Source organism: Pteropus vampyrus, unplaced genomic scaffold (assembly GCF_000151845.1).
Source record: "Pteropus vampyrus isolate Shadow unplaced genomic scaffold, Pvam_2.0 Scaffold19, whole genome shotgun sequence".
NCBI classification, from domain to species: Eukaryota; Metazoa; Chordata; class Mammalia; order Chiroptera; family Pteropodidae; genus Pteropus; species Pteropus vampyrus.
This window is the reverse complement of record NW_011888800.1, coordinates 8,529,945-8,552,151: the sequence shown is the minus strand read 5'-3', so window position 1 is coordinate 8,552,151 and position 22,207 is coordinate 8,529,945. Positions and strand designations below refer to the sequence as shown.

At 44.7% G+C, this 22,207-nt stretch overlaps 1 protein-coding gene across 2 annotated transcripts in view; it reads left to right on the top strand.

Moving 5' to 3' along the window:
* Positions 1 to 3,177: 3,177 nt before the first annotated feature.
* TGM5 (transglutaminase 5) overlaps positions 3,178 to 22,207 on the top strand; it is a 25,372-nt gene continuing 6,342 nt past the window's right edge. The window contains exons 1-9 of one of the 2 annotated variants that reach the window (XM_011354985.2): positions 3,178 to 3,187; positions 7,365 to 7,544; positions 7,628 to 7,873; positions 8,997 to 9,115; positions 11,325 to 11,453; positions 12,057 to 12,234; positions 19,150 to 19,288; positions 19,912 to 20,015; positions 20,122 to 20,361. In XM_011354985.2, coding sequence (XP_011353287.1) covers positions 3,178 to 3,187; positions 7,365 to 7,544; positions 7,628 to 7,873; positions 8,997 to 9,115; positions 11,325 to 11,453; positions 12,057 to 12,234; positions 19,150 to 19,288; positions 19,912 to 20,015; positions 20,122 to 20,361 — 1,345 coding nt within the window. The remainder of the gene's footprint in view (positions 3,188 to 7,364; positions 7,545 to 7,627; positions 7,874 to 8,996; positions 9,116 to 11,324; positions 11,454 to 12,056; positions 12,235 to 19,149; positions 19,289 to 19,911; positions 20,016 to 20,121; positions 20,362 to 22,207) is intronic. The other variant, XM_011354986.2, reaches the window with a different exon arrangement.

Genomic DNA, 22,207 nt, shown 5'->3' with positions numbered 1-22,207 from the left:
AGGCTAACACCCTCATCTTCTGACTGCTGGTCTTCCCGTTCCCCGTGGTGTTCATGCAGACCGTTGTCCTCATGTATTTTTGGCTGGTACTTTCGGGGTCTCTGCTGTTTAGTGTCACTGTGTGATACAAAGCAAAGAGCTCTGGACAGAGTTCTGTCTCCCTCATGGTGTGACCATGGCTCCCTCAGGTCAAAACGATAGCAACAATAATAGCAGTGCCAGCTCTTCCTTCCCTCAGTGGGTTGCTGTGAGGATCCAATGAGAAAAAGTGTATTCTAAAGAGATCACTTCTTCTGGATGACTGCCTCCATTTTGGGGGACGGGAAGAAGCTGGAAGCAAAGGAACCTACCTGGATTTGCCAGTTCTGGCTTCCCTTTGCAATTATCTGCAGGGAACTTCCTCACTCTGTTTTCAGACCTGGGCACCCATGGAGCCAAGGACCCGGATTCTACAGACAAGGAAACTAGAACTTGCCTAAGGGCCCACTGGGGACTCACAACAGGACCAGGATTAGTGTCCTAGTCTCTCTGAGTCTAAGAAAGGTCTGAAGGTTTCCCCTCTTCACCTTGCTAGAGCTGGCCTGCCCCAGGGGGATGGCAGGTATGTCCACACTTCTCTACTTGTGTTCCAGGGTCTGCTCTGAGCTCCTTCTCTGCACCCCTGCTTCTGTCCAAACAGGAAGGTGCTTATCAACTCTGCTCAGCTTCCCTGGCTCTCCTCTACCTCCTTAACCCTGGACCAGAGATAAGCTGCTCAGATCAGAACTGCCTCCTTCCCCAGCACACTCCCTCCTACTAATATTTGTAGGAATCAAATGACAGGCAGAACCTATAAGTCTGCTCATTAGCTCAGAGCCAGGAAGTAGGCTGTTGCCTGGTGGCCATTGAGCACCTTCCTCTTTGGCTACCCCACCTCCCCAGTCCTGCCCACCCTAGCTACACTTACCTTCCTGTCTCCCCTCACAATTAAGCTTTCCTGCCCAAAGCCTCTTCTTCCTCCACAAGCTAACCCATCTCAGCTAGTGTGGTGGTGGGTTCAGGCATTTACCTATTTGTTCATGCATGGGTCATCTTTTGATTTGTTCATTCCATCGGACAACAAGTAGGAACTGGAAAACCAGCCACGCTTCCAGTACTGGCTGCATTAAGCACTCTTACACGGGACTCTGGAGTCCGACTGTCTGTGTCCAAATCTGGCTCCACCAGTTCTTTGTGAGTGACCTTGGAAAAACTATCTCATGTTCTTAAGCCTCTATTTCCTCATCTGTAATATAGGAATGATAATAGTTGCTATATTATATGGGAATGGTGTGACGATTAGGTGGGATAATGCACACAATGAACTAAAACAGTGCCTGGAACGTAAAAGCTGTTATTAGTTCAATTAGTGGTTTTACCATTAGCCACTATCATTATTAAGTACTGGAGATCTTATTGGTAAGACACAGGCCATATCCTCAAGAAAGACAGGGGGAAAGATAGATTAAGTATTTATAATGTAGAATATGAGTAATCTAATAGGGAATGCCAAAAGGAGTGCTCTTGAATACCTGGTATGGTAGAGAGAGAAAGTCAGAAAGACTTCTCTGGAAGTAGGAGTGGGTGGGTAATGTTGGATACAAGAAAGTAGACAAGTGAGAGGAGAACATTTCAGAAAGAGAGAGACCAACTCATGCGAGAGCACAGAAGTGTGGGAGAGCAGGTCTGCATCTGAGAACTGAAGGAATTTGCCTCCCTGGACTCCAGACAGGAAGGGAAAGATCCTGAAGGGCTTTGGGGGTGATGTTGAGAAGTTTGGATTTTACCCACTGTTGGACCTTAAGCAACTTGGTTGAATTGGCACTTGGGAAAAGTCGCTTTGGCGATTCATTTGGAAAAAGGATGGGTGGGAGGCAGGTTAGGAGCGAGTCCAGGCAAGGGAAGCTTCAATAAAGTCAGGATCAAGGGCATGGCCAGTTTTAGGAGATAATCAGGAGTTGGACTGGACAAGGCTCAGCGACTGATGGGCTAAGGGAGGTAAGGAAGATGGAGAAGGATGAGGTGGCACCTGGGTTTCTCCCAGAGTGACTGGGTGGACACCATCCTCACTCACCAAGACCAGAGATGCAGGAGGAAGGGGAGAGGGGACAAGTTTCATTTTGGATTGAATGTTAGGCAGTCAATTCTATATGCGCACATATACACACACTTTAAAATCTGATTGGGGACAGAGTTAAAAATACAGGAGAGAGAATGAAAGCTGGTGACTGAGTTTCCTGAGAAGAGAAGACAAGGGACCCAGAAAGCAGGGAGACAGAGGGAGAAGTGTCCCGCAATAGGGAAAGGCAGGGTAGGTGTGGGGGCAGGGTACTTTAAAGTGTCCCACCCAATCCCTTCCCCTCTCCTTCCCTCTCTCTTCTCCCGTCTGTTCTTTTCTCTCTTACAGGCTCACTACAAGGACTTATACTTTTTTTTTTTTTTACTAGAAGCAAGGTCACTTACTGTTATCCCCACCCTCTCATCTATATTCAAAACTCTCCCATGAATCTTGCCAAGTTTTTTTCCTCTACTGCTTTCATTCGAGAGTCACCTGGGACCTGGCAGGTCTCACTCAAGACAATACCTCTGCCAAAAAATAAATGCCAAAAAATCATACAAAAGTGATGCAGAGTGGGCTCTGTTTGCATTTGATGTCCAGGAAGTGACTCTCCAGGATAAAAGAGAGGGCTCAGGTTCTAAGCAGAGTTCTAGGCTTAAGAGGCTCTCTCAGCAGTGAGCTGAAGTTTTAGGACACTGATATTCCTTTCTGCAGCGGTGCAGCCCCCTTCATCTGTCTAGAGGCCCCATCAACTCATCTCTCTCACCTAGCTCCCTCGCCACAGCACAGCACCTACCAGGGAATGCCCCATTGCCCAAGAGCTATCAAAGGCCCACATGGCAGAAGGCCCTGTCAGCTCATTGGCCACCTCACTTCATCCCAGACGAGCAACACTGCCAAGAAAATCCTGAAGGCAAGTGAGAAAACCAGTTGCGATTTGCCCAATAAGCAGGTGGCAGTGAGGTAGCTAGCCCCGCCTTTGGTGTCTCCTGAAGCCTTGGGGATGGAAAGGGAAGCAGACACTCCAAGACCAGTTTCCCGAAGCTCCAGGCTATCCAGCTATTTTGTGGGGAGAAGCCCAAGGAGCGGAGGCAGCCACCATGGCACAAGGTAGGGGAGGCCCATCGGGATGCTGGAGGTCAGGGATGAGGAGGACAGAGAGACTATAGGAAGTCAAGGGAGGGTGGATTCAGAGGAACAACATGAGTAAATAAAGAATGGAGTCAGACAAAGTAGAAACCCCAAGAACCTCAGAATTGGTTGGTAGCCCGAGAACCAAGAGACAAGATAGATGCTGGCAGGTAAACAGCCAAGTAGCTGTGTGCCAACATACTTGCTTCCATAGCCTTGTGAGACAGGGCAGGGCCAGGGATCCGTGGGTTAGGGTTCCTGTTCTCTTCCACAAGCTGATCCTTTGACACTGAGCAAGTCACTTCTCTACTTCCCAGCCCCTACAACTGAAAAATGAGGGGAATTGGACCAGACAATCTTAAAGTTGTCTTCCAGCTCTAAAATTTCCTAAATCTTCACATCTTCTCTTCTCCCACTTCAGGGGCTCTGTTCCTCATCTTAGCTAATCTTTCCACCACCGTTCTTCTCTCTATATCGACTCCCACTCTTTAGAAACAGCTGTTATGAAGATTAAAAAGTTAGTTGAAACCATTTACAGAAATAAGTGAAAAACTCTACAAATGTAATAACTTCACCTTCATTTACTGTGTTTTGTGTTTAAACCTTTATTCTTACATTTTTATAAGTTTTAATTACATAAGAAACATACCAATACATAGTTGGAGTAAAATAAAGCAATAATTACAGATAAAGCTACTGTTCTCTTACTGCCACCCAACCCAGCCTCATCTCCAGAAAAACCACTGTTACCAGTCTTTTGTCTATACATTTATATTCATACATATATGCTCAATGTAATGCATAATATTAGCATGTATGGATGCTTTTTTTTTTTTCATGCCACTCAGTACCTATAGATTTACCTCAATGTTTTTCACATTGCTTAGTATTTTATATTATGGATGTAAGTAATTTACTTATCCAGTCCTCTATAGATGGGCATTTAGGTTGATTCCCATTTTTCAACTATACAAGCAATGTGGCAATACATATTCTAATCTATGCCTCCTTGCGCTTGTGAATGACTTTCTCTCTAGGATAGATACTGAGATTAATTTAAAAGTTCTTCCTATAATGTTCTTTCTATTTTATTGATCATTTCACCTCATTCTTCCTACACAACAAGGAGAACAAATATGCCCAATGTGAAATGTACCTCCTATTTGAATATCTGGTGTTTGGGCTGAAGAATAATCCCTTTGTTATGGGTAGAGATTAACTTAACCAGGATATATCCAGAGGATGAGCTTTGGCCCCAGTGCGGCTGTCAGGCAGATGCTGCCACTCCTGTTGAATAGTTTGGGTCATGTGCCCCACCTGGATAGGGGCCAGTTAACAATCTCTGTCTAGTCAATTAGTCTCCAAAACAGATGAGCTGCTTTTTCCACTACTAGAAAAAAGCCAAGTGCTTTCCAGGCTGGCAGTGGGTCAGATGTCCTTTCTGAACATGAGCGAGGCCAGCAGTGGGCGGTAGCTATTGAGTAACGGGAAGAGCACAGGACTTGGGCCAACATCCCTAGATTTAACCTTCAGAAAGACATTTAATCTGCCTGAACCTTGGTTTTCTCAACTCTGAATGTGAATGACATGACATTTCATGCTTCCACCGTTGTCGTGAGGATTCAAAGAGATAATTGTCCTAGGGTACCTAAGGCAGTGCCTATCACAGAGTAATCAAGCCCTCAATAAGGTGTTCATTGAATCTGAAATCGGAAATAAGTATGGGGTGATTACGCAAAATATTGAGAATTTTATTCAACCTAGCAAACATTTTTTAATACCTCCAATGTGCTGATCATTATGCTTATATTTCTTTTATAAAAAACCCCTTACCCATTAGCAGTCATCCCATTTTCCCCTCCTCCCAACTCCTGGTAAACCCTAATCTACTTTCTGTCTTTATGAATTTTCTAGGTTGCATATTTCACATAAATTGAATCATATAATATGTGATCTTTTGTGTCTAGCTTCTTTCACTTAGCATAATGTTTTTAATTTTCATCTACGTTATAGTACATTCGGCATTCCTTTTTATGGCTGAATTCTAGTCCCTTATATGGATAATACTACATTTATTCATCCATTAATCATTTGATGGACATTTGGGTTGTAACCATTTGGGGCTATTATAAATGATACTGCTATCAACATTCATGTACAGATTTTGCGTGAACATGTTCTCAATCTCTTGGGTATAAGAGTGGAATCTTGAGGAGTGGAAGTGCTGGGTCATTTGGTAACTCTAAGTTTAACATTTTGAGGAACTGCCAGACTGTTTTCCAAAGTAGCTGCACCATTTTACAATAGCACCAGCAGTCTATAACTGTTCCAATCTCTCTACATCTTCACCAACACTTGTTATTTTTTTGTCTTTCTTGTTATAGCCACCTTAGTGGGACTTCCAGTACAATGTTGAATAGATGGAATGAGAGTGGACATCCTTGTCTTCCACCTTATCTTAGTGGGGAAGGCATTTAGTCTTTCACTATTAAGCATGGTGTTAGCTGTGAGATTTTCATAGATAGCCTTTGTCAGGTTGAGGAAATTTCCTTCTATTCTTAGTTTGTTGAGTACTTTTATTATGAAAGAATATTGGATTTTGTCAAATGCTTTGGTTCATATTTCTTAAATTTTAAATACAACTGAGACAAAACAGCTAAGTCTCTGTCCTCATCGACTTATATCTAGAGGTGGAAGACAGACAAAAAAATAACTACAAAACTATCTTAACATGTAATGCTGAGCCCGAAACTAGTAGGCTCTCAGTAAAATTTTGTTGATATAAATGAACGAATGAGCATGATATTAATTTGTCAGTTAAGTAGTTAAGTTTCTCTATAAGTGATGCAGTTAAGTGCTGTAGAACAGTCCGAGGTAAGAAGGAGGGTGAGCCAACTGGGACAGGCTTCATAAAGGTGGATCTTGAATAGGCATTGGAGGACAGGTAGAATTTGAATTGATAGTGAAGGGGCATGCTGACTAGGGGCTATAGCAGAATCAAAGTACATGGACATGTAAGGCTATCATTTGCTTGGGGACAGATTGGCTGAAGGAGAAGATCCATACTGGAAGTGGTGAGAAGTAAGAATGGAAGTTTAAGTTAAGACTAGGTACGGAAGATCATAAGTGTCAGGTTAAGGAGCGTGCCTTTTGTATGGTGGGCTATAGCGTATTTAGAACTTTTAAAGCAAAAAGATGGCATGCTCAAATTGTCTTGGGGAAAGGTAATCTGGTGACGTGTTAAGGGGTAGGTGATGTGGAGAGACAGGAAGCAGAGACCTGATGGAGGCTGTTACAGTCACTAGGAGTAGGGTGAGAAAGTCAGAATTATGTAAAGGTGGAAAGAGACAGATGGACATCACAGACATTTTAATGGAAGGAGTGAAGGGACTTATGACATATCTATGAACATAGGCTGAGAAGGAGCTAGGTGAGCCAATTGTGATTTAAAGGTTGTGAGCCCAGGTGCCTGTGGACCATTATAGGACCAAAATAAATTCCTTCCAGGGGAGGCACACTTGGAGAACAGTGAGGTCAGTCTGTGTCTTAGCAGAAGTTCCAGAAGCCTAGGGGTGGGCCTTTCTTTGACTGTCCTCAGCATCCCAGCTTCTGAAGCATTGGGCACACGGCATCAGTGGTAGTCAGAGAGCTAGAAAATTACTAAAAGCACAACAGCTAATCCAGGGATAGTTAACTTAGGGGCAGCTAACCCAGGGACTTGGTTCCAGATCTGGAGGCTGGTACAGGGACAAGTGAAACTCTTAACTTGTATCTAAGAATGTGGATGCTGACATGAAATCTGGGGACATGGTAGTCTAAAATGAGCAAAGTTGGTCAGGCCAACAGAAGAAGTTGAACAGAGAGAAAAACCTATGCACCTCCAGGAGGACGGAAGGGAGGTGGACTAGAAGGTCAGAGAAGCAGGGAAGGAAGAGAGGAAAGAAATAAGAAAGAAGTACTTACATGCATGGAGCCTCATTTAATCCTCATACCAACCCTGTAAGGCTGGTATAGATTCTATTTTACCAACTTAGAAACTGAGGCTCAGAGAGGCAAAGCTTCTTTCTCAAGTTTCCACAACTGGTAAGTGGTGGACGGGACTGAACAAGTCTACATGGCCCTGCCCTTTCGTCTGCCCCTGGCTGCCCCATCCTAGGGCTGGAGTTGTCCGTCATAGACTTCCGGAGCTCCTGGAACAACATGCGGCACCACACAGAGGAAATAAGCTCTGACCGCCTCCTTGTTCGCCGGGGTCAGGCTTTCAACATCACTCTGTACTTTAGTAACCGGGGCTTCCAGCTGGGCCTGGACAATATCATCTTCGTGGTTGAGACTGGTGAGGACCCCTGCTGGTATAGGGCTGTGTGTATGTGGGGTGGGGGATCACCTCAGAGGGCCTCAGCTCTGCTTCCCTCCCAGGACCACTGCCAGACTTGGCCAAGGGGACTCGAGCTGTGTTCAGCCTGGCAGATCATCGTGGTCCCAGCCCTTGGATAGCCTCACTGGAGACCAACAAGGCCACCTCCCTGGAGGTGAGCCTGTATGCCCCTCCCACGGCATCCATGGGTCGGTACCTTTTGAAAGTTCACATCGACTCCTTCCAGGGGTCTGTCACAGCCTATCAGCTCGGAGAGTTCATTCTGCTCTTCAATCCCTGGTGCCCAGGTAAGGCAGAGTGCCCAAGTGGGGTTCCCTTGTCTCTGCCCCTTTGTCAATGCCTCAGAGAGCCAGGCTCAAGGATTTCTAGACCCTTGCTCCCTGGGAAACCAAAAATCTCCCCAATCCCATGCAATCAGCATTACCCCTCGACCACCAACAAGCAGGGCAGGGAGAACATGCTGTTTATTTACTTATCTAAAATTTTAAAATTATAAACCAAGTTATCTTTACTTAAAAGGAAAACTACTATAATTAAATTTGAACACTATTAACATTTACCTTTATTATACATTTTCAAGTCAACTCGAGTTTCTTCATTTAAGAGTGATAAATGCATTGTGGAATGGAATAAAGAGCAAAACAACGCAGAACGAAAAATTAAATAAAAGAAAGAAAGGATAAGGCAAAAAGTGAAACCTTATCCCAATCTCCAGGTTCCATTATCCAGAACAAAACTGTTAGCCTTTTCTTGTGCAGCCTTACGAAAACGTTCTGTGCTTAACCAAATACGTATTTATGCATTTATGCATGTGTGTATGTGATTATACAACACATAACACGAAGGGAATTATTTTATACAGATCATGCTCTAACTTGCTTTTTTCATTTAAAAATTCAACTTTGGACATATTTTCCTAGCAGTACATTTTTTTTTAACAGCTACAATTTCTCCACTATTTCGATGCACCTATTTCCTCTTTTTGCCTATTGGCGTTCTATAGATTTTCAGGAATGAATATGTGTTGCTTTTTGATATTAAAAATATCTTTTTAAAATTAAGAATTCATGTGTGATTTGGACAAATTATTTATCACTCTGAGCCTGTTTTCTCAACCTTAAAATGGGGGCTAGGATGTAAATGTGCTTTGCAAAACAAGAAATTCCACCAAAGGTAAATTTTTACTATTCCACTTGATGTTCACATTGAGCCCATTGCTGATGTTGAGGCGTGGTGGAGAGTAGGTCTTTCCTAGACTTACCCAGAGACACTTACCCTCTGCTGCCCCTCTTATCATCCAGTGCCCTCCTCAGAGCTCAGTTTCCATGGGACTGTGCCTCCTTGGGATGGGAATGGGCAGGAAGGGCAAGATGACCTTTCTGCTTTGTGTTTTCCCACTTTGATTCCTAGAGGACACTGTCTATTTGGACAGTGAGCCCCAGAGGCAGGAGTATGTCATGAATGATTACGGCTTCGTCTACCAAGGGAACAAGAACTGGATCCGCCCTTGCCCTTGGAACTACGGACAAGTGAGTCTCAGCCCCGCTCATGGACCATTCAGGGGAGAGGGGAGCCGGAGGGGATTTGGGAAGGTGCCCTTTAAGCAAAGTTCCTCCAGAACTGCTGACAAATGGGAACTAAATGGCACCAGAAGGATGTGCAATTTGATCCCAGGGAGCTAGAGGAGCAGCCATAGAAAGTTGGAAGTTGTACTATGCTGATCATGTCTGAATTGGACAATAGGATTAGAGAAGGAAGGGCAGCTAAAGGTACTTACCCAGGGATTCCACTGAGTTTGATGGTGAAGATGAAGTGACAACGGTGACAGCGGCCATAATGGTGCCCATTTTTTTGTTAACTGTGTTTCCAGTGTGGTATATGTTCCTCTACATTTTGTTTCCCACGCATGTTCTAAAAACGTGATTTTATTTGTTAGAAGAGCATCGTATTAATCACAATGCTCTGTAACTTCTGTCTTGGCAAGTCTGCTTCCTGTGTAAAGCTCGGCCTCTAGCAGGTACTCTAGGAAGTCCAGGACCAATTCAGGGAAGAGGGTTCTTGAGGCTGAGCCCCAGCACCAGAACGCTATTCAGGAGAGAGGACCAGCCCCGGCTGCCCAGAAAGAGTGTCAGCTGGGAAATCCTAGGGGTGCTTGTGGAGTCTTGTATCAGTTTGATATGGGTTCCTCTCCTGGACTTGTCCGACACATGTGGCGTGAGGCCCAGCCTAGGTGGATATAGTCAAGATGAGACATGGCAGCCTCAACTGGCCCCAACCGACATCCCCAACCCCTCACTCAGCATGGGCAGATGGGGATCCTCGAAAGCACCCCTATAGGAGTTTGTTGTCATCTATGAGAAACAGAAGTGAGAAGTTGCTGCTTTCTGAGCCCCAGGTTCCACTCTCCCTTCCCCCTTATTCAATGAACATACGTTGAATACCTGCTCAGTGCCAGGCAGAGCTCTAGGTGCTACAGATATAATAATGAATAAAACACTGCCCCTGAGCCCACAGTGTAGTAGGAACTCAGTCATATAAACAACATGATATGTAAAGATTGCCAGACAGGCACAGGGTGTTCTAGCAGCCTGAAGCAAGAGCACTTGGCTGGGCATGAGGCTGTCAGGGAAGCTTCTCGGAAGAGGAGACGCTTGAACTGAGCGTGCCAATTGCGGGAAGGCAGGGAAAATATCCCAGGCAGAGGAAAGAATGAGTAAAGACACAAAGGTGAAAAACAGTTTAGCCTACTGCAGAGGTTACAAGGAATCTGGTATTGCTGGAGCAAAATTGGTGAGGCAGGGGGTATTGAGACACTAGGCTAGAGAAATCGAAGGGTCTTGTGTGATTTGTAGAGGAGGTTAGAACTTTGATTCTGTAGGCCATAGGGGCCTTTGAACATTTTAAAGCAGAAAAGTGAACTGATCAAACTGTTTCCTGGGGAAGATGAATCAGAGAAGCCTCCTAATCTTGTTTATTGCTCAGCATTACATGGAATCAATTTATTCATTCAACAAAGATGCACGGAATCTCTATAATGTGCTGGACACTGTAGAGTTGTAGAATTGCAAGAAGATGTTGAGTTGCAAGAAGAGCTGGAGAGAGACAGAGCATACACACAGGCAGGGAAGGCAGACCTTGACTACGTCATTACAACTGTGTCTGATGAGTAGAGTTGTAGCCAGGGCTATGGAGCTAAACCAGGCTCAGGCTCAGGGAAAGCCTCAGAAGAAGTGGCATTCACACCTAGCCTAAAGGATGGGAGGCAGCCTGCCTTGGGTGGGAAGTTTCCATAACTCACATGCTATTAGTCAGTCTACAGCCCCACTGAATCACAGGCACCATTGCAAGCTGGCACCATCACCTCACCAGTAGCTGCCAAAGCTAAGCTGGGGGTGGAAGAAGAGGCAGTGCGATTTTAACAAGAACATTCCATGAGCTCCAAGAGTGTGGGGATTGAGGAGAGAAAAAGGAGAAACAGACTTTTCAGCCAGTCAGACACATTGGAAAAAATTCCAGGGATTTGACATTCAGGACATAAAAACTGTGACCCCAGAGATTTGAGACCCTGCACCTGCCCAGTAGCCAGTTCATGGCTGTGCTACTGGACATAGTTATCTTCCAAATAGGTCTATATTCCACAGACACACTCCATTGGAGAGCTGGGTGGCTCATGTATCTCTTTCCATATCTACATGTGCCAAGCATGAGTACCTTGCCTCTCTGCATCTCCCCTTGCAGTTTGAAGAGAATATCATAGACATCTGCCTGGAGTTGCTAGACAAGAGCCTGAACTTCCAGAGTGACCCAGCCATGGACTGCGCCCTGCGGGGAAGCCCCGTCTATATCAGCAGAGTGGTGTGCGCCATGGTGAGCTTGGGTCTGGCTTTGTCCACCCAGGGTATGTCCGGGGTGGGAGGAAGCTGTGCTGGGAAAGCCCTGACCATTCACAGTTGCCCTCAGGCAATGGGAGAATAAAGAGTTCAGAGGCACGGGCCCTCTTGCAAAGCCATTTTGGATAAGAGTGATGAAAGATTTTGGCTAACAGGTTTTCTTAACTGAGCTCTGAAATAGCTGGAGGTAGGCCCTCACCTCTATTAATTCCAAATTGCATGTTTTGGGAAAGGCTGAATGTAGCTCTGGTTTGTGAAATGGTCTTACTGTTTCTAAATTTCCTTTGCTCTGAAGTATTTTTAAAAGCTTTCAGAGCCAAGCTCTAGGTTTGCAAGGGATAGGGAGGTGGGGGTTAAAGGTGTGTGTAGAAATAAATAATAAACTAGTTAACAGTGGAGCACAAATCAGAATAGCCAGCTTCCCACCCTGACTCCTCCCCCAGCAGGTCTGGAAATTCACAGGTAAAAGTAGATCAAAGTCTCCTCTGTGTCTCAGGCCCATGGGCCTTGCAAAATAGCCCACACATCAAATTTGGTGAGGAAAAGGATGCTAATTCTTCTATATATGGTTTCTCTTCAGATCAACAGCAATGATGACAATGGGGTGCTCAATGGAAGATGGAGTGAGAATTACTCAGATGGCATCAATCCTGCAGAGTGGACCGGCAGCGTGGCCATCCTGAGACAATGGCATGCCACAGGCTGCCAGCCAGTGCGCTATGGGCAGTGCTGGGTCTTTGCAGCCATCATGTGCACAGGTAGGGAGTAGAAAGTTCCTCATGAAAATGCCAAAAAGTGCAATGGCTCATGTATTAGCCCTCCGAATAACTCTTGTCTCCAACTTACACGGTTCCCACAAAGGGACATTTGGAAAGAAGCCCTCTCCAACAAAAATGTCTCATCACTAACCTCTAGGTTTCACATATCTGGGCTTATTTCAGAGGATGGTTCTAAGGTAGAAATCACACACTTCCCAGAACCTGGTGCCCTTCCAGTCTTCTGAGCGTGGATAGCCTAACAGAATATTCCTAAGAACCTGACTGAAAATTATCTGATAAAAGATAGGAATGAGATGAGAGACCGAGTAATTAGAAAACTTACAAACTGGTTAGCACGGAGAATGGTTTTAGTGAAGTTGTTCATATGAGAGGGAAATGTGCATCTGAGCAGTGATATGGGCCATGGGGTTAGAACAAGATGGCAGCTGAAGTATGATAACCTTGAATTTGGAGTTGTCACAAGTTCAGAGGGCCTGGAGGCCTGGGTCAGGCCAGAGAATTACAAGGTGGGGGGAAATGGGAGGTCATTTTTTCAGATAGGGAGTGGATGCAACATTAGTAGAAGAAAAGTTGAAATATAGGCACAGGAAAAGAAAGTAAATGGAAGTTGGTTTGCATGGGCATGTGGAGGTAGCAGGAGGAGAACTCTGCCTCACCGAGGGCCAACTCTTGCTCCTGGCCATCACCCTCACCTTGCCCCCCTGCCTAGGCTGGCTCTCAGCCTCCTGGCATGCATATCCATGCCGAGGGGGAAGATGCCAAGTATGGCTTTCGCTCACAGCACTCTCCAGTCCAATCCAGCGAGACCAGATCTGCCCACAACTTGGTATTTATTAAGAACTGTGAGGCCTTTCACGTAGAAATTCCCTTTAAGACAAGGCCTGGTGCAGTCTGTGTGCATGTGTGCACTGCAGCTCCGGGCTCGTGGAGGGAGCCTAGAGAGCCGTGGGCTGCTGAGCAAGGGCCAGGCCTCTGTCCAAGGGCACAAGGAGGTTTCCGTCAACACCCGCAGTGGGTGACTTCACACGGATTGGTGAGGAGGAAGCCCTAAGCTACTCCCATGCAGCTGCACACACCCACCTTGAGTTGGATGCTTCGATTGCTCAAAGAATCCCTGTTTTTTGGATAAGAAACCAAGAATTTGACAGCTTTGATACCCAAAATGACAGACATTTGGGTGAACTGGGATGTCTGAATCATCCAGGGAGGAGGCATAAGAATGACAGAATGGATCGATCTTGTACACAATAGAGAGGGAAACTTCTTGTGCATGGGAAAGCCTAGAATCTAATGAGCCAGGGATATGTGTGTAGAAGGAGAGGGCCAGGGGTTTGGGTGCACTTGTCTGGAACTGGGTGATGACAGAGGTAGAGCCAGAGAATGGAGATTATGTAAGGAGAGCAGACCAATAAAAATGTTCATGAGAATTATGGCTCTTTAGTGACTTGGGAAGCAGAGGGTTGGGCAAAGTGGGTCAAATGTAGCTCAGACAGCACCAGTCTTCCCCAAAAGAGCTACTATGTTGTATATTAGAAATATATCAGTTTGAAAAACTCATTCATTTATCCAACAATACTTATTATATGCTAGGCATTGTGGTTCAAATACTTTTGAGTACAAAAATGAGTAAGACTCAGTCTCTATCTTCCATTAAAAGTTAGGAGTAGATCGAACTCCTTAACCCAATTCAGCTGCCAAAGCACGTTTGTTGTTGTTGTTGTTGTTTGTTTCACAATCACAATAGCTGATATTTATTGAGGTGATATTATTCCTTTGTGCTAGGAATTGTGTTAAAATCTTGGCAGCCTAGAGTAATGGTGAAGCATACGAGGGTTCTGGAGGTAGACTGCTTGGGTTTAAATACCAGCACTATAATTAGTTGGCTGAGTAACCTTGGGCAAGTCACTCAACATGTTCCTCAGTTTCCTCAGCCATATGGCGGGGAAAGTAATAGTACCTACCTTGCAGAGTTATTGAAAGGATTTGAGTGAGTTCATACATGGAGAATGCTTAGACTAGAGCCTGGCTACAGCAAATATTCAGTATCAAGTAGAATGGTCTAGTCTGATCCCCCAAATGACCTTATGAGGTAGGTTTTATCATTATCTCAGTTTTGCAGATGAAGAAAATGAGAGGCAGAGTCAATCTCGCATCCAGGTCTAGCTGGCTCTAACCACTAGGTTATATACTGTGCAAACTCCTGGTGGCTGCCATTTATCCAGCATTCCTCATACTTTAGGCACTCACTGGGCACTTTTGCTCTTTTTAATCCTCACGACCACCTGCAAAGTAGATATCAATACCGTCTTTACAGATGAGAAAACTGAGGTTTAAAGTGACCATGTGACTCTCGTTTGATTTAGAAGTAGATTCTCCAACTCTAGCAGCTCTGCCTCCCAGTATTGCCTTTCAATGTCAACATATTGATTTCAACTTCCTAAAGAAAAATCACACACACAAAAAAACGAGACTTTGGATGCATCGAAGATAATGTTATAATTTTTGGATAGGCTGTTTCCTTGACATCCATTTAGTTGAGCATTATTTTGGAAATTTCAGAAAAATCCTTGGCCTACGTTTCCTATGCTCAGGGCCAGCTGCTCATCAGCTCTCAGTCATCAGGCTTTTCCTGTTCTGGCTATCCACTCCTTGTGACAAGGTCAGGTCCCTCAGCCCTTGGCTGAGGTCTGTGGAGTAGCCTGGAAGCCTTGCACTGTAACAAGGGAACAGAGGGAACAGTGACGTTCTCTTGCCTAAAAATTTTTCCCAAAGCCAGGTGTCCAAAAACCACTTATTGTATGATTCCGTATATGTGAAATGCCCAGAATAGGCAAATTCATAGAGACAGAGAGTGGACTAATGGTTGCTTAGGGCTAGGGTGAGGGGAGAATGGAAAGTGACTGCTAGTGGGCACAGAGTTTCTTTTTGAGGCGATAAAACGTTCTGGGATTGGATAATGGGGATTGTTATACCACCTGTACTACCAAACACTGAATTATACACTCTAAAAGGGTGAATTTTATGGTATATAAATTATCCCAATATAGTTGTTTTTTAAAAAATGCCAGGCATCCTGGGAATGTGCCTGGTCAAGGCCAGCTCCTGCCTACAACTTCATAGGTAGGGATGGGGGCAGAAGTGAGGGGCTGAGGGTCGGAAGACTCTGAACATGTGACTGTGAGCAGGTCTATGAGACACTATCTCCTCTTCTGTAAAATTGGATCCTGGGCCCAGAGTCATGGCGGGATATGGTGTAGAGACGAAGAGGCTGGGTGTTTGGGGCTGGGCCCTCCTTTCTTCACCCAAAACTAATCTAAGAATTCTTCTCACTTGTTTGTATCATAATCTCTATAAATTATCTCATTATCTTCATTCCAGTATAATAACTCTTGTCCTCATTATTTTTACTGAGCCCTTTCCTCTCAAAGAAAGAACTTCAGTCAGGGCACCAGTGTGTTATTTTGTCTCAATCTTTGGCTTAAACACAAATCTACCATTATTTTCCATTTGATTTATTATGAGACATCAAAGATTACATGGAATGTTCCCTCACAGGGTTATGGGTTAATATATGGCAAGCCTTAGAAAAATACCTGGCACATGGTAACTTTTACATAACTATATTATTATTAACTATAATAATTAGACTGATACTTTTAAAATTCTGCCTCTTAGGCTCCAAAGTTCTGGCTGGCTCTCGTTTAAAAGGTATTTCTAGCCATCCCCCAAACATCAGTTCTCTATGCTCTACCACTTCTCAACTTTATTTCCTTCCTTTGTTTCTTGGAGTGTTTAGAATTAAATTAATCATATTTCTCATGCCATGACATGTATCATAATAGGTCTGCTTCGGGCCTCTCTTTTAAAAAACTAATTAACTAATCAATTGATTTCCCTGCCCCATTTATCTCATAACCCATTTCTATTCACCTCCCCCCATGATAGAGAAACATTTTGATGTGTTTAATATGCAGCATTGTATTTGAATGTGTTCTCACAAAAAAGTGCACTGTTATCTTTGTGCAATATTTTGTCCAGTATGTTTTCCGTTTTATAGATTATATTTTTCACCTTTAGATGTTCCATTGGGTCTTTTTTCTGTTTTTCTTATTATATTCATGTTTTTCTTTACTTCTTCTTGACCATATTTATAGTATTTTAAATAGCTGTTTTAAGGTCCTTGTCAGCTAATTCCATTATCTCTGTCATTTATGAATCTAATTCTATTGATTGATATTTTTCCTGATTATGGGTCATATATTCCTGCTTCTTTACATGTTTGTAATTTTTTAAAATAGGCTTTATTACAAATTTATTTTATTTTTTAAGGCTTTTTTAAAGATCAGTTTTAGGTTTCATTGTCACTGCAGAAAGGAGAGAACAGTTCAAATATGACTTCATGATGACATCTGAAAGACCAAGGCAATATAACCATCTTCTTATAGGGGACAATTAAAGGCATGGTAGGAGTAGCAGGAAGTGATACTTTCACCTCTTGGAAGCTTAGTGCATCCAGGAAGAATTAAAAGATGTTAAAAATCATCATATTTAAATGCAATTACTTTGACTGTATTAGAGTTTTGACTGTATTCTTCAATGTAAGCCATGGAAGTATGGTAGCAAAAGTAACCAAGTGACTTCCAGTAAACAAATAAATTGAACTCTAATTTTCCACTCATTTCTCTTATAAAATTGGAGTTACATTTCCACATGAGGAGGCAGGAGTGGTGGTGAAGGGGAAGAACTTATGAGAAGCCTTCACGGCCAGTTCTGAAATAGATCACAAGTTTTAACACACCATCAGGACAGTGTCCACCACGAGTCAGAAATGAAGCTGCATTCCTTGAGGGCAGGAATGTCTTTTATTTTTACATACTCTGCATCTAACTCACTGCCTGGTTCATTGCAGCAGCTTGACACTTGTCACTGAATATGTGCTAAATGCTGAGTGAAGAGACATAGTAATTCATGCTAGGAGTGTGGCATTGTATAATATACCTTGGGAACACTTCAGTTCTTTTCTGACTCTGAGATCTTGTCCACCTTTTTCCGCACACACACAAATATACTCATATGGGTTTCTCTTTTACAAGGGACTCAGCTCGCACAAAATTGTCAGTGAAAGAGTTACCTGAGTCACATATCAAACTGTGAATCATGAGGAGTGATACTCTGCAGAAACCTCGTTCACAAGTTTAAGACAACTCACTGCAACACAAATTTAATGAGCTCTTGCCTCACTCCTGTCTCATGTTCCTTCAGTGACAGCTCTTCCAACCTTCACCCTCCCCTCTGAGACTGTCCTGTGTCACCTCCACCTATAACTCGCTTGTCAGCTCTGTTCACTCCCTGCCTTTGTTCCTTGGCCCTGTGCAGACCTGCCACTCCAAGGAGAACTCCAGGTTCCCCTTTGGGCTTCTCTCCTCCCTGTCCTGGCCTACATCCAAGAGTGTGTCCACACCCTGGCCTGGAGAGAGGCTTTGTGTCAAAGTATAAAAAGGAGCCTGAACTAAAATCTATAAGCAATTAAATGTTTGATATAAATATTTAAAGTAAAGACTATGAACATTTAAAAAAATAATGACAGCAGTTTGTGTGAAGAACCCTTAGAAATATCTATATTTTTGACTCAGTCATTTTAATTCCTGGAATCTGTCCCAAGGTGGTGGTGGTGAGGGGACTGATCTACAAAGATGTTCATCACAGCATTATTTACGACAGGGAAAAAAATCAGAAACCAACTAAATATCTAAAAATAACCACCACTAGAAATCCTGTTTTTGGCAAATATTTGATAGCACAGGAAAATGCTTCGGATGTATAATATGACAAAAATACTAGAACGCTGAACTATGTGTATGATACTGGGAGGTGGCCTCAGAATTAAGTATAAGCTTAGCAGTGAAACCAGGATTTGAGGGATAGCTGTGTCACTTCCTTGCTGTGTGACTTTGGTGAGGGTAAGCCAACTTTTCTTAGCCTCTGATTCTTCATCTATAAAGTGGGGATAATAACAGCAGCTTTCATGTAGAGTTGTCCTGAGCATAATGTATGTAAAACAGCACCATACCTGCTGGTAGATATTATAATAATAATAATAATTATTATTATTATTATAATCGAATTGGATGGGCTGTCACTGTTGGACTTGGGAGGACAGGGATCCCCAGGGCATTGGTGGCAGGATGGGCTGGGGGATATTGCTGTTATTAAAAGAGTGTAGAAGGGGGAAAATATGGCAGAGGACAAAGAAAAGAAGTTAGAAGGGATGCTCCTCCAGGAATAAAGACAACATTCAACCTCTTCTTCAGAATTTCTCCACCAAGTACAGACTTGCTTTTCTAGGCTGTTGTTACACATTTTCCTGGCTGGATCTGTGATGCTTTCCTTGAGATGCTTTTAAGAAAATACACCCCTAGAAAAAGGGAGATCTAAGCCACAGAACTCTTTGCCTAAGAACCTGATGTTCTCAGCCAACAATCCTTACCACAGGAAAGAAAACATTTCAGCTATTTGGCTTAAAGATGGAGATTTATGTCTGGGAGAGAAGTGAGACCCAGTCAGGCCAGAGTCTTGTCAAAGGAGGTATGCCTATCCCACTCTGCTGGTCCAGGCAGGAGAATCCGAACCTTGCTAGACTTTCTGTTGGCCCTGGCAGTGCTTATCAGAGCAACCAGCAGCCTTTGCATAAAGTCTTGTTTGTGATCCCAGAGAGAGAAGCTCAGGAAGGTGGGGAGGGAAGTTGGCAGCAACACCAACCAGCGCCCCAAACAGCTCCTGCTTGGTCCTGAAAGTGCCAAATGAATGATTTCCCTGGGCCCAAGGTCTCAAGTCCAGGAATCCATAGAGCTCCTGGATCCACAACCCACAGAAGATTTTCTGTACTTTTTGCAGTGATGAGATGCCTGGGGATCCCCACCCGAGTGGTCACCAACTTTGACTCTGGCCACGACACAGATGGAAACCTGATCATAGATGAGTATTATGACAACACGGGCAGGATTTTGAAGAATAAGAAGAAAGACACTGTCTGGTGAGAGACAACCTTTCAGTCTCTTTCTAGGGCAAACCCCACCAGCAGGAGGTAGGGCGGGACTGTGCCTATGAGCCTGCTGCCTGCTTAGGACTCCACCCCCACTTTCATCAGTCCCTGGGCTTGGTATCCCCAATCCTAAGTCTGGAACACAGCTGAACAAAATCAATGATTTTGAGTTTAGAATCCTCACATCACAAGAGCTCTCTGCCCTGGGTGAGGTTTTCCCCTTTGTCACCTTCATTTAATACTCAGCCTGTGACCGCGGGAGAGCCTGAAGTCTCACCTCCAGACACAAAGACCATGACTGCTTCTGTGAGTCAGCAGCACATACAGGAAAGGATCACGAGAAACTTTTTGAGAGAGAGCGAAGGATTTTTAACTTCAGGTGGTTCTGGAAGCCTTCATTCTCATTTTACAAACAGAAGAAAGCTTCTTTAAAGCAGGTTTAGGCTCACAGGAGGAAGAGCTGTCACTACTCACCCACAGGCCTAGAGGGATCTAAGTCTGTCTTTCTATCTGGCAGTCCATTCACTCATCCTCCCCTGCCTTGTTCCAGAAACAGAAGCACTACAAACTCCCATTGCTTCCTTTGACACTAGCTCCTTTGGCTTCTCCTTCAGGAATTTCCACGTCTGGAATGAGTGCTGGATGGCCCGAAACGACCTCCTTCCTGGATATGGAGGCTGGCAGGTGCTGGATGCTACACCTCAGGAGACAAGCAACGGTGAGGCTCTTCAGAAGAAAGGCAGAACCCACTCCCACGGAAACCACCCCTGCCCCTGACTGTCCCTGCAGCCAAGGCCCACCATGGCTCTTCCATTCTCCTTCAGGCTTTTACTGCTGCGGCCCTGCCTCTGTCAGAGCCATCAAAGAGGGAGAGGTGGATCTGAACTACGACACGGCCTTTGTCTTTTCCATGGTGAATGCTGACTGTGTGTCCTGGCTTGTCCGTGGAGGAAAGGAGCAGAGACTTCATCGAGACACAAATTCTGTTGGCAATTTTATCAGCACCAAGAGCATCCAGAGTGATGAGCGGGATGACATCACGGAGAAGTACAAGTATGAAGAAGGTACAACTAAGCCAGCTCCATTCAGAGTCCAAATCCTGTGGATGGATGCCTTCCCCCTACTCCAGAGACACCCCTCCCCTCCCCAGCCAGCTGGGACAGGCCTCTGGGGAACTAGAGGGTATCTGCTGGGCAGGACCCAGGTCCACTGTTTCCTTGGTTCTTCGGTTTTAAGGTCCCAGTTGAGGCATCCCCACTACCTCACTTCCTCATGCCAATACCACCCCATGTCCCACATCTGAGCACCTCCACAGATGTTCGTGTTGACTGTAGGGTCATTGACAGACATCTCACCAACAGTATATGAATTCTTGTCCCTGCCTTCCCCAAAAGTCAGCCTCCTACTGAAGATAGTGGGAAACTTAGTACTCCCTTATTAATTAATTTAATTAATATTACTTAACTTACTGTTTAATTCACTGTATTTTATTGAGTGTGTGCAGAAAAGGTCAGACCACCAGCTGGTGCCAAGGCTGACATATGGCCAGATGTTCACTTCTATGCCCACCCTTTGCAGAAGATGATTCTGAGAGGTGGGATACCTAACAGGGGCTTATTGCCCAAGCCAGCAGGGGTGAAGCGGCAGCTAAATTCCTGGAAATTGAGGAAGACTAACCACCAGGTTCAACCACAGGGAGCCAAGCTAAAAATAACCAGTTCATGAGGGTCAGAAGCTGGGTGAAGGGCAGGATCTGAGCAGTGGCTAGAGGAGAGGGGTAGCTGAGCAATTGCTGAAAATGCTGGCATGTAGGTATCTGTGGTTCGTCTCTGTGGACCAACACAGAGAAGCTCCATAATCCAAGCCTAGGAAAGGGCTACACAGCAAAAGACAAGCCCAGCAGTCTATCCATCACCCTCTCCACCTCTATTATCTTGGTTGGGATGCCCAGAATCAGATCCTGAGGCAAGGATCTAATGGAAGGAAGGAGAGTGAGTAAGCAAGACAGGGAAGGGAGGAAGCCTGTGCAGGGTGCCTCATCAAGCCTGTTAGCACCATGGGCAGCTGGAGCTCAGTCCTACTAGGGATCTCTGCCAGGGGAGTAGCCGCGGAAAATATAGGACGAATAATGCTTTAGTCTAACCATGTCCCCAATTATTTGTTAATTTGAAATTCAAACTAAATGGCCCTGTATTATTATTTGCTAAATCTGGCCACCCCATCAGTAATTCAGTGTAAATTGTAGAACAATACCACAGGCTTATCCCACCCAAAAGGCAAGGGAGCTAGGCTATTTATCCAAGGGAGCTAGGCTATTTATTTGGTCAGGGCTTGAGGGCTGTTCCTAGAGGGTGTAAATTCCTGAGCACTTTTGGTCTGCCCCATGCCTGGGCAGAGTCAACTCTGCTGGTGGAGAAAGCCTCAGACAAAGGGTAGTAGCAAGGCTAGAATTTGAAATTAAAGGAAGTGGCACCGAAATGTCAAGTGCCAAGGGAGTTATGGGCGGGGCATTGACAGTATTGCTACAAGGTCCACAGGCTTCCTCTGTGAACTTGGAGGGGTTTGGAGCTATGTTCCAGTGGGCCTGAGTGTGCTGCTCAGTCACGCGGCTTGACAGGATCTGGGGATGGAACAGACAATGGATGAACTAAATCTGATCCACATCTCACTGGGTCCACTCTTCCCGAAGCCAGCGTCTCAAGATCCTCTTCTGCCTGGAACAGGGCTTAGAAAACATCCAGAGCGAGGGGACAAAAGTGGCCTCTGCCTGGGGAGGCTGTGAAGATGCACTGTTGGGGTGAGGCTGGGCCCTGGAGACAGTAAGTGCTCAGTAAAGGCAGCTGCTGGATTATTAGTGAAGCATGGGGCATATTCCTGCACATCCTGGGAGTATTCCTGCACATCCCAGCC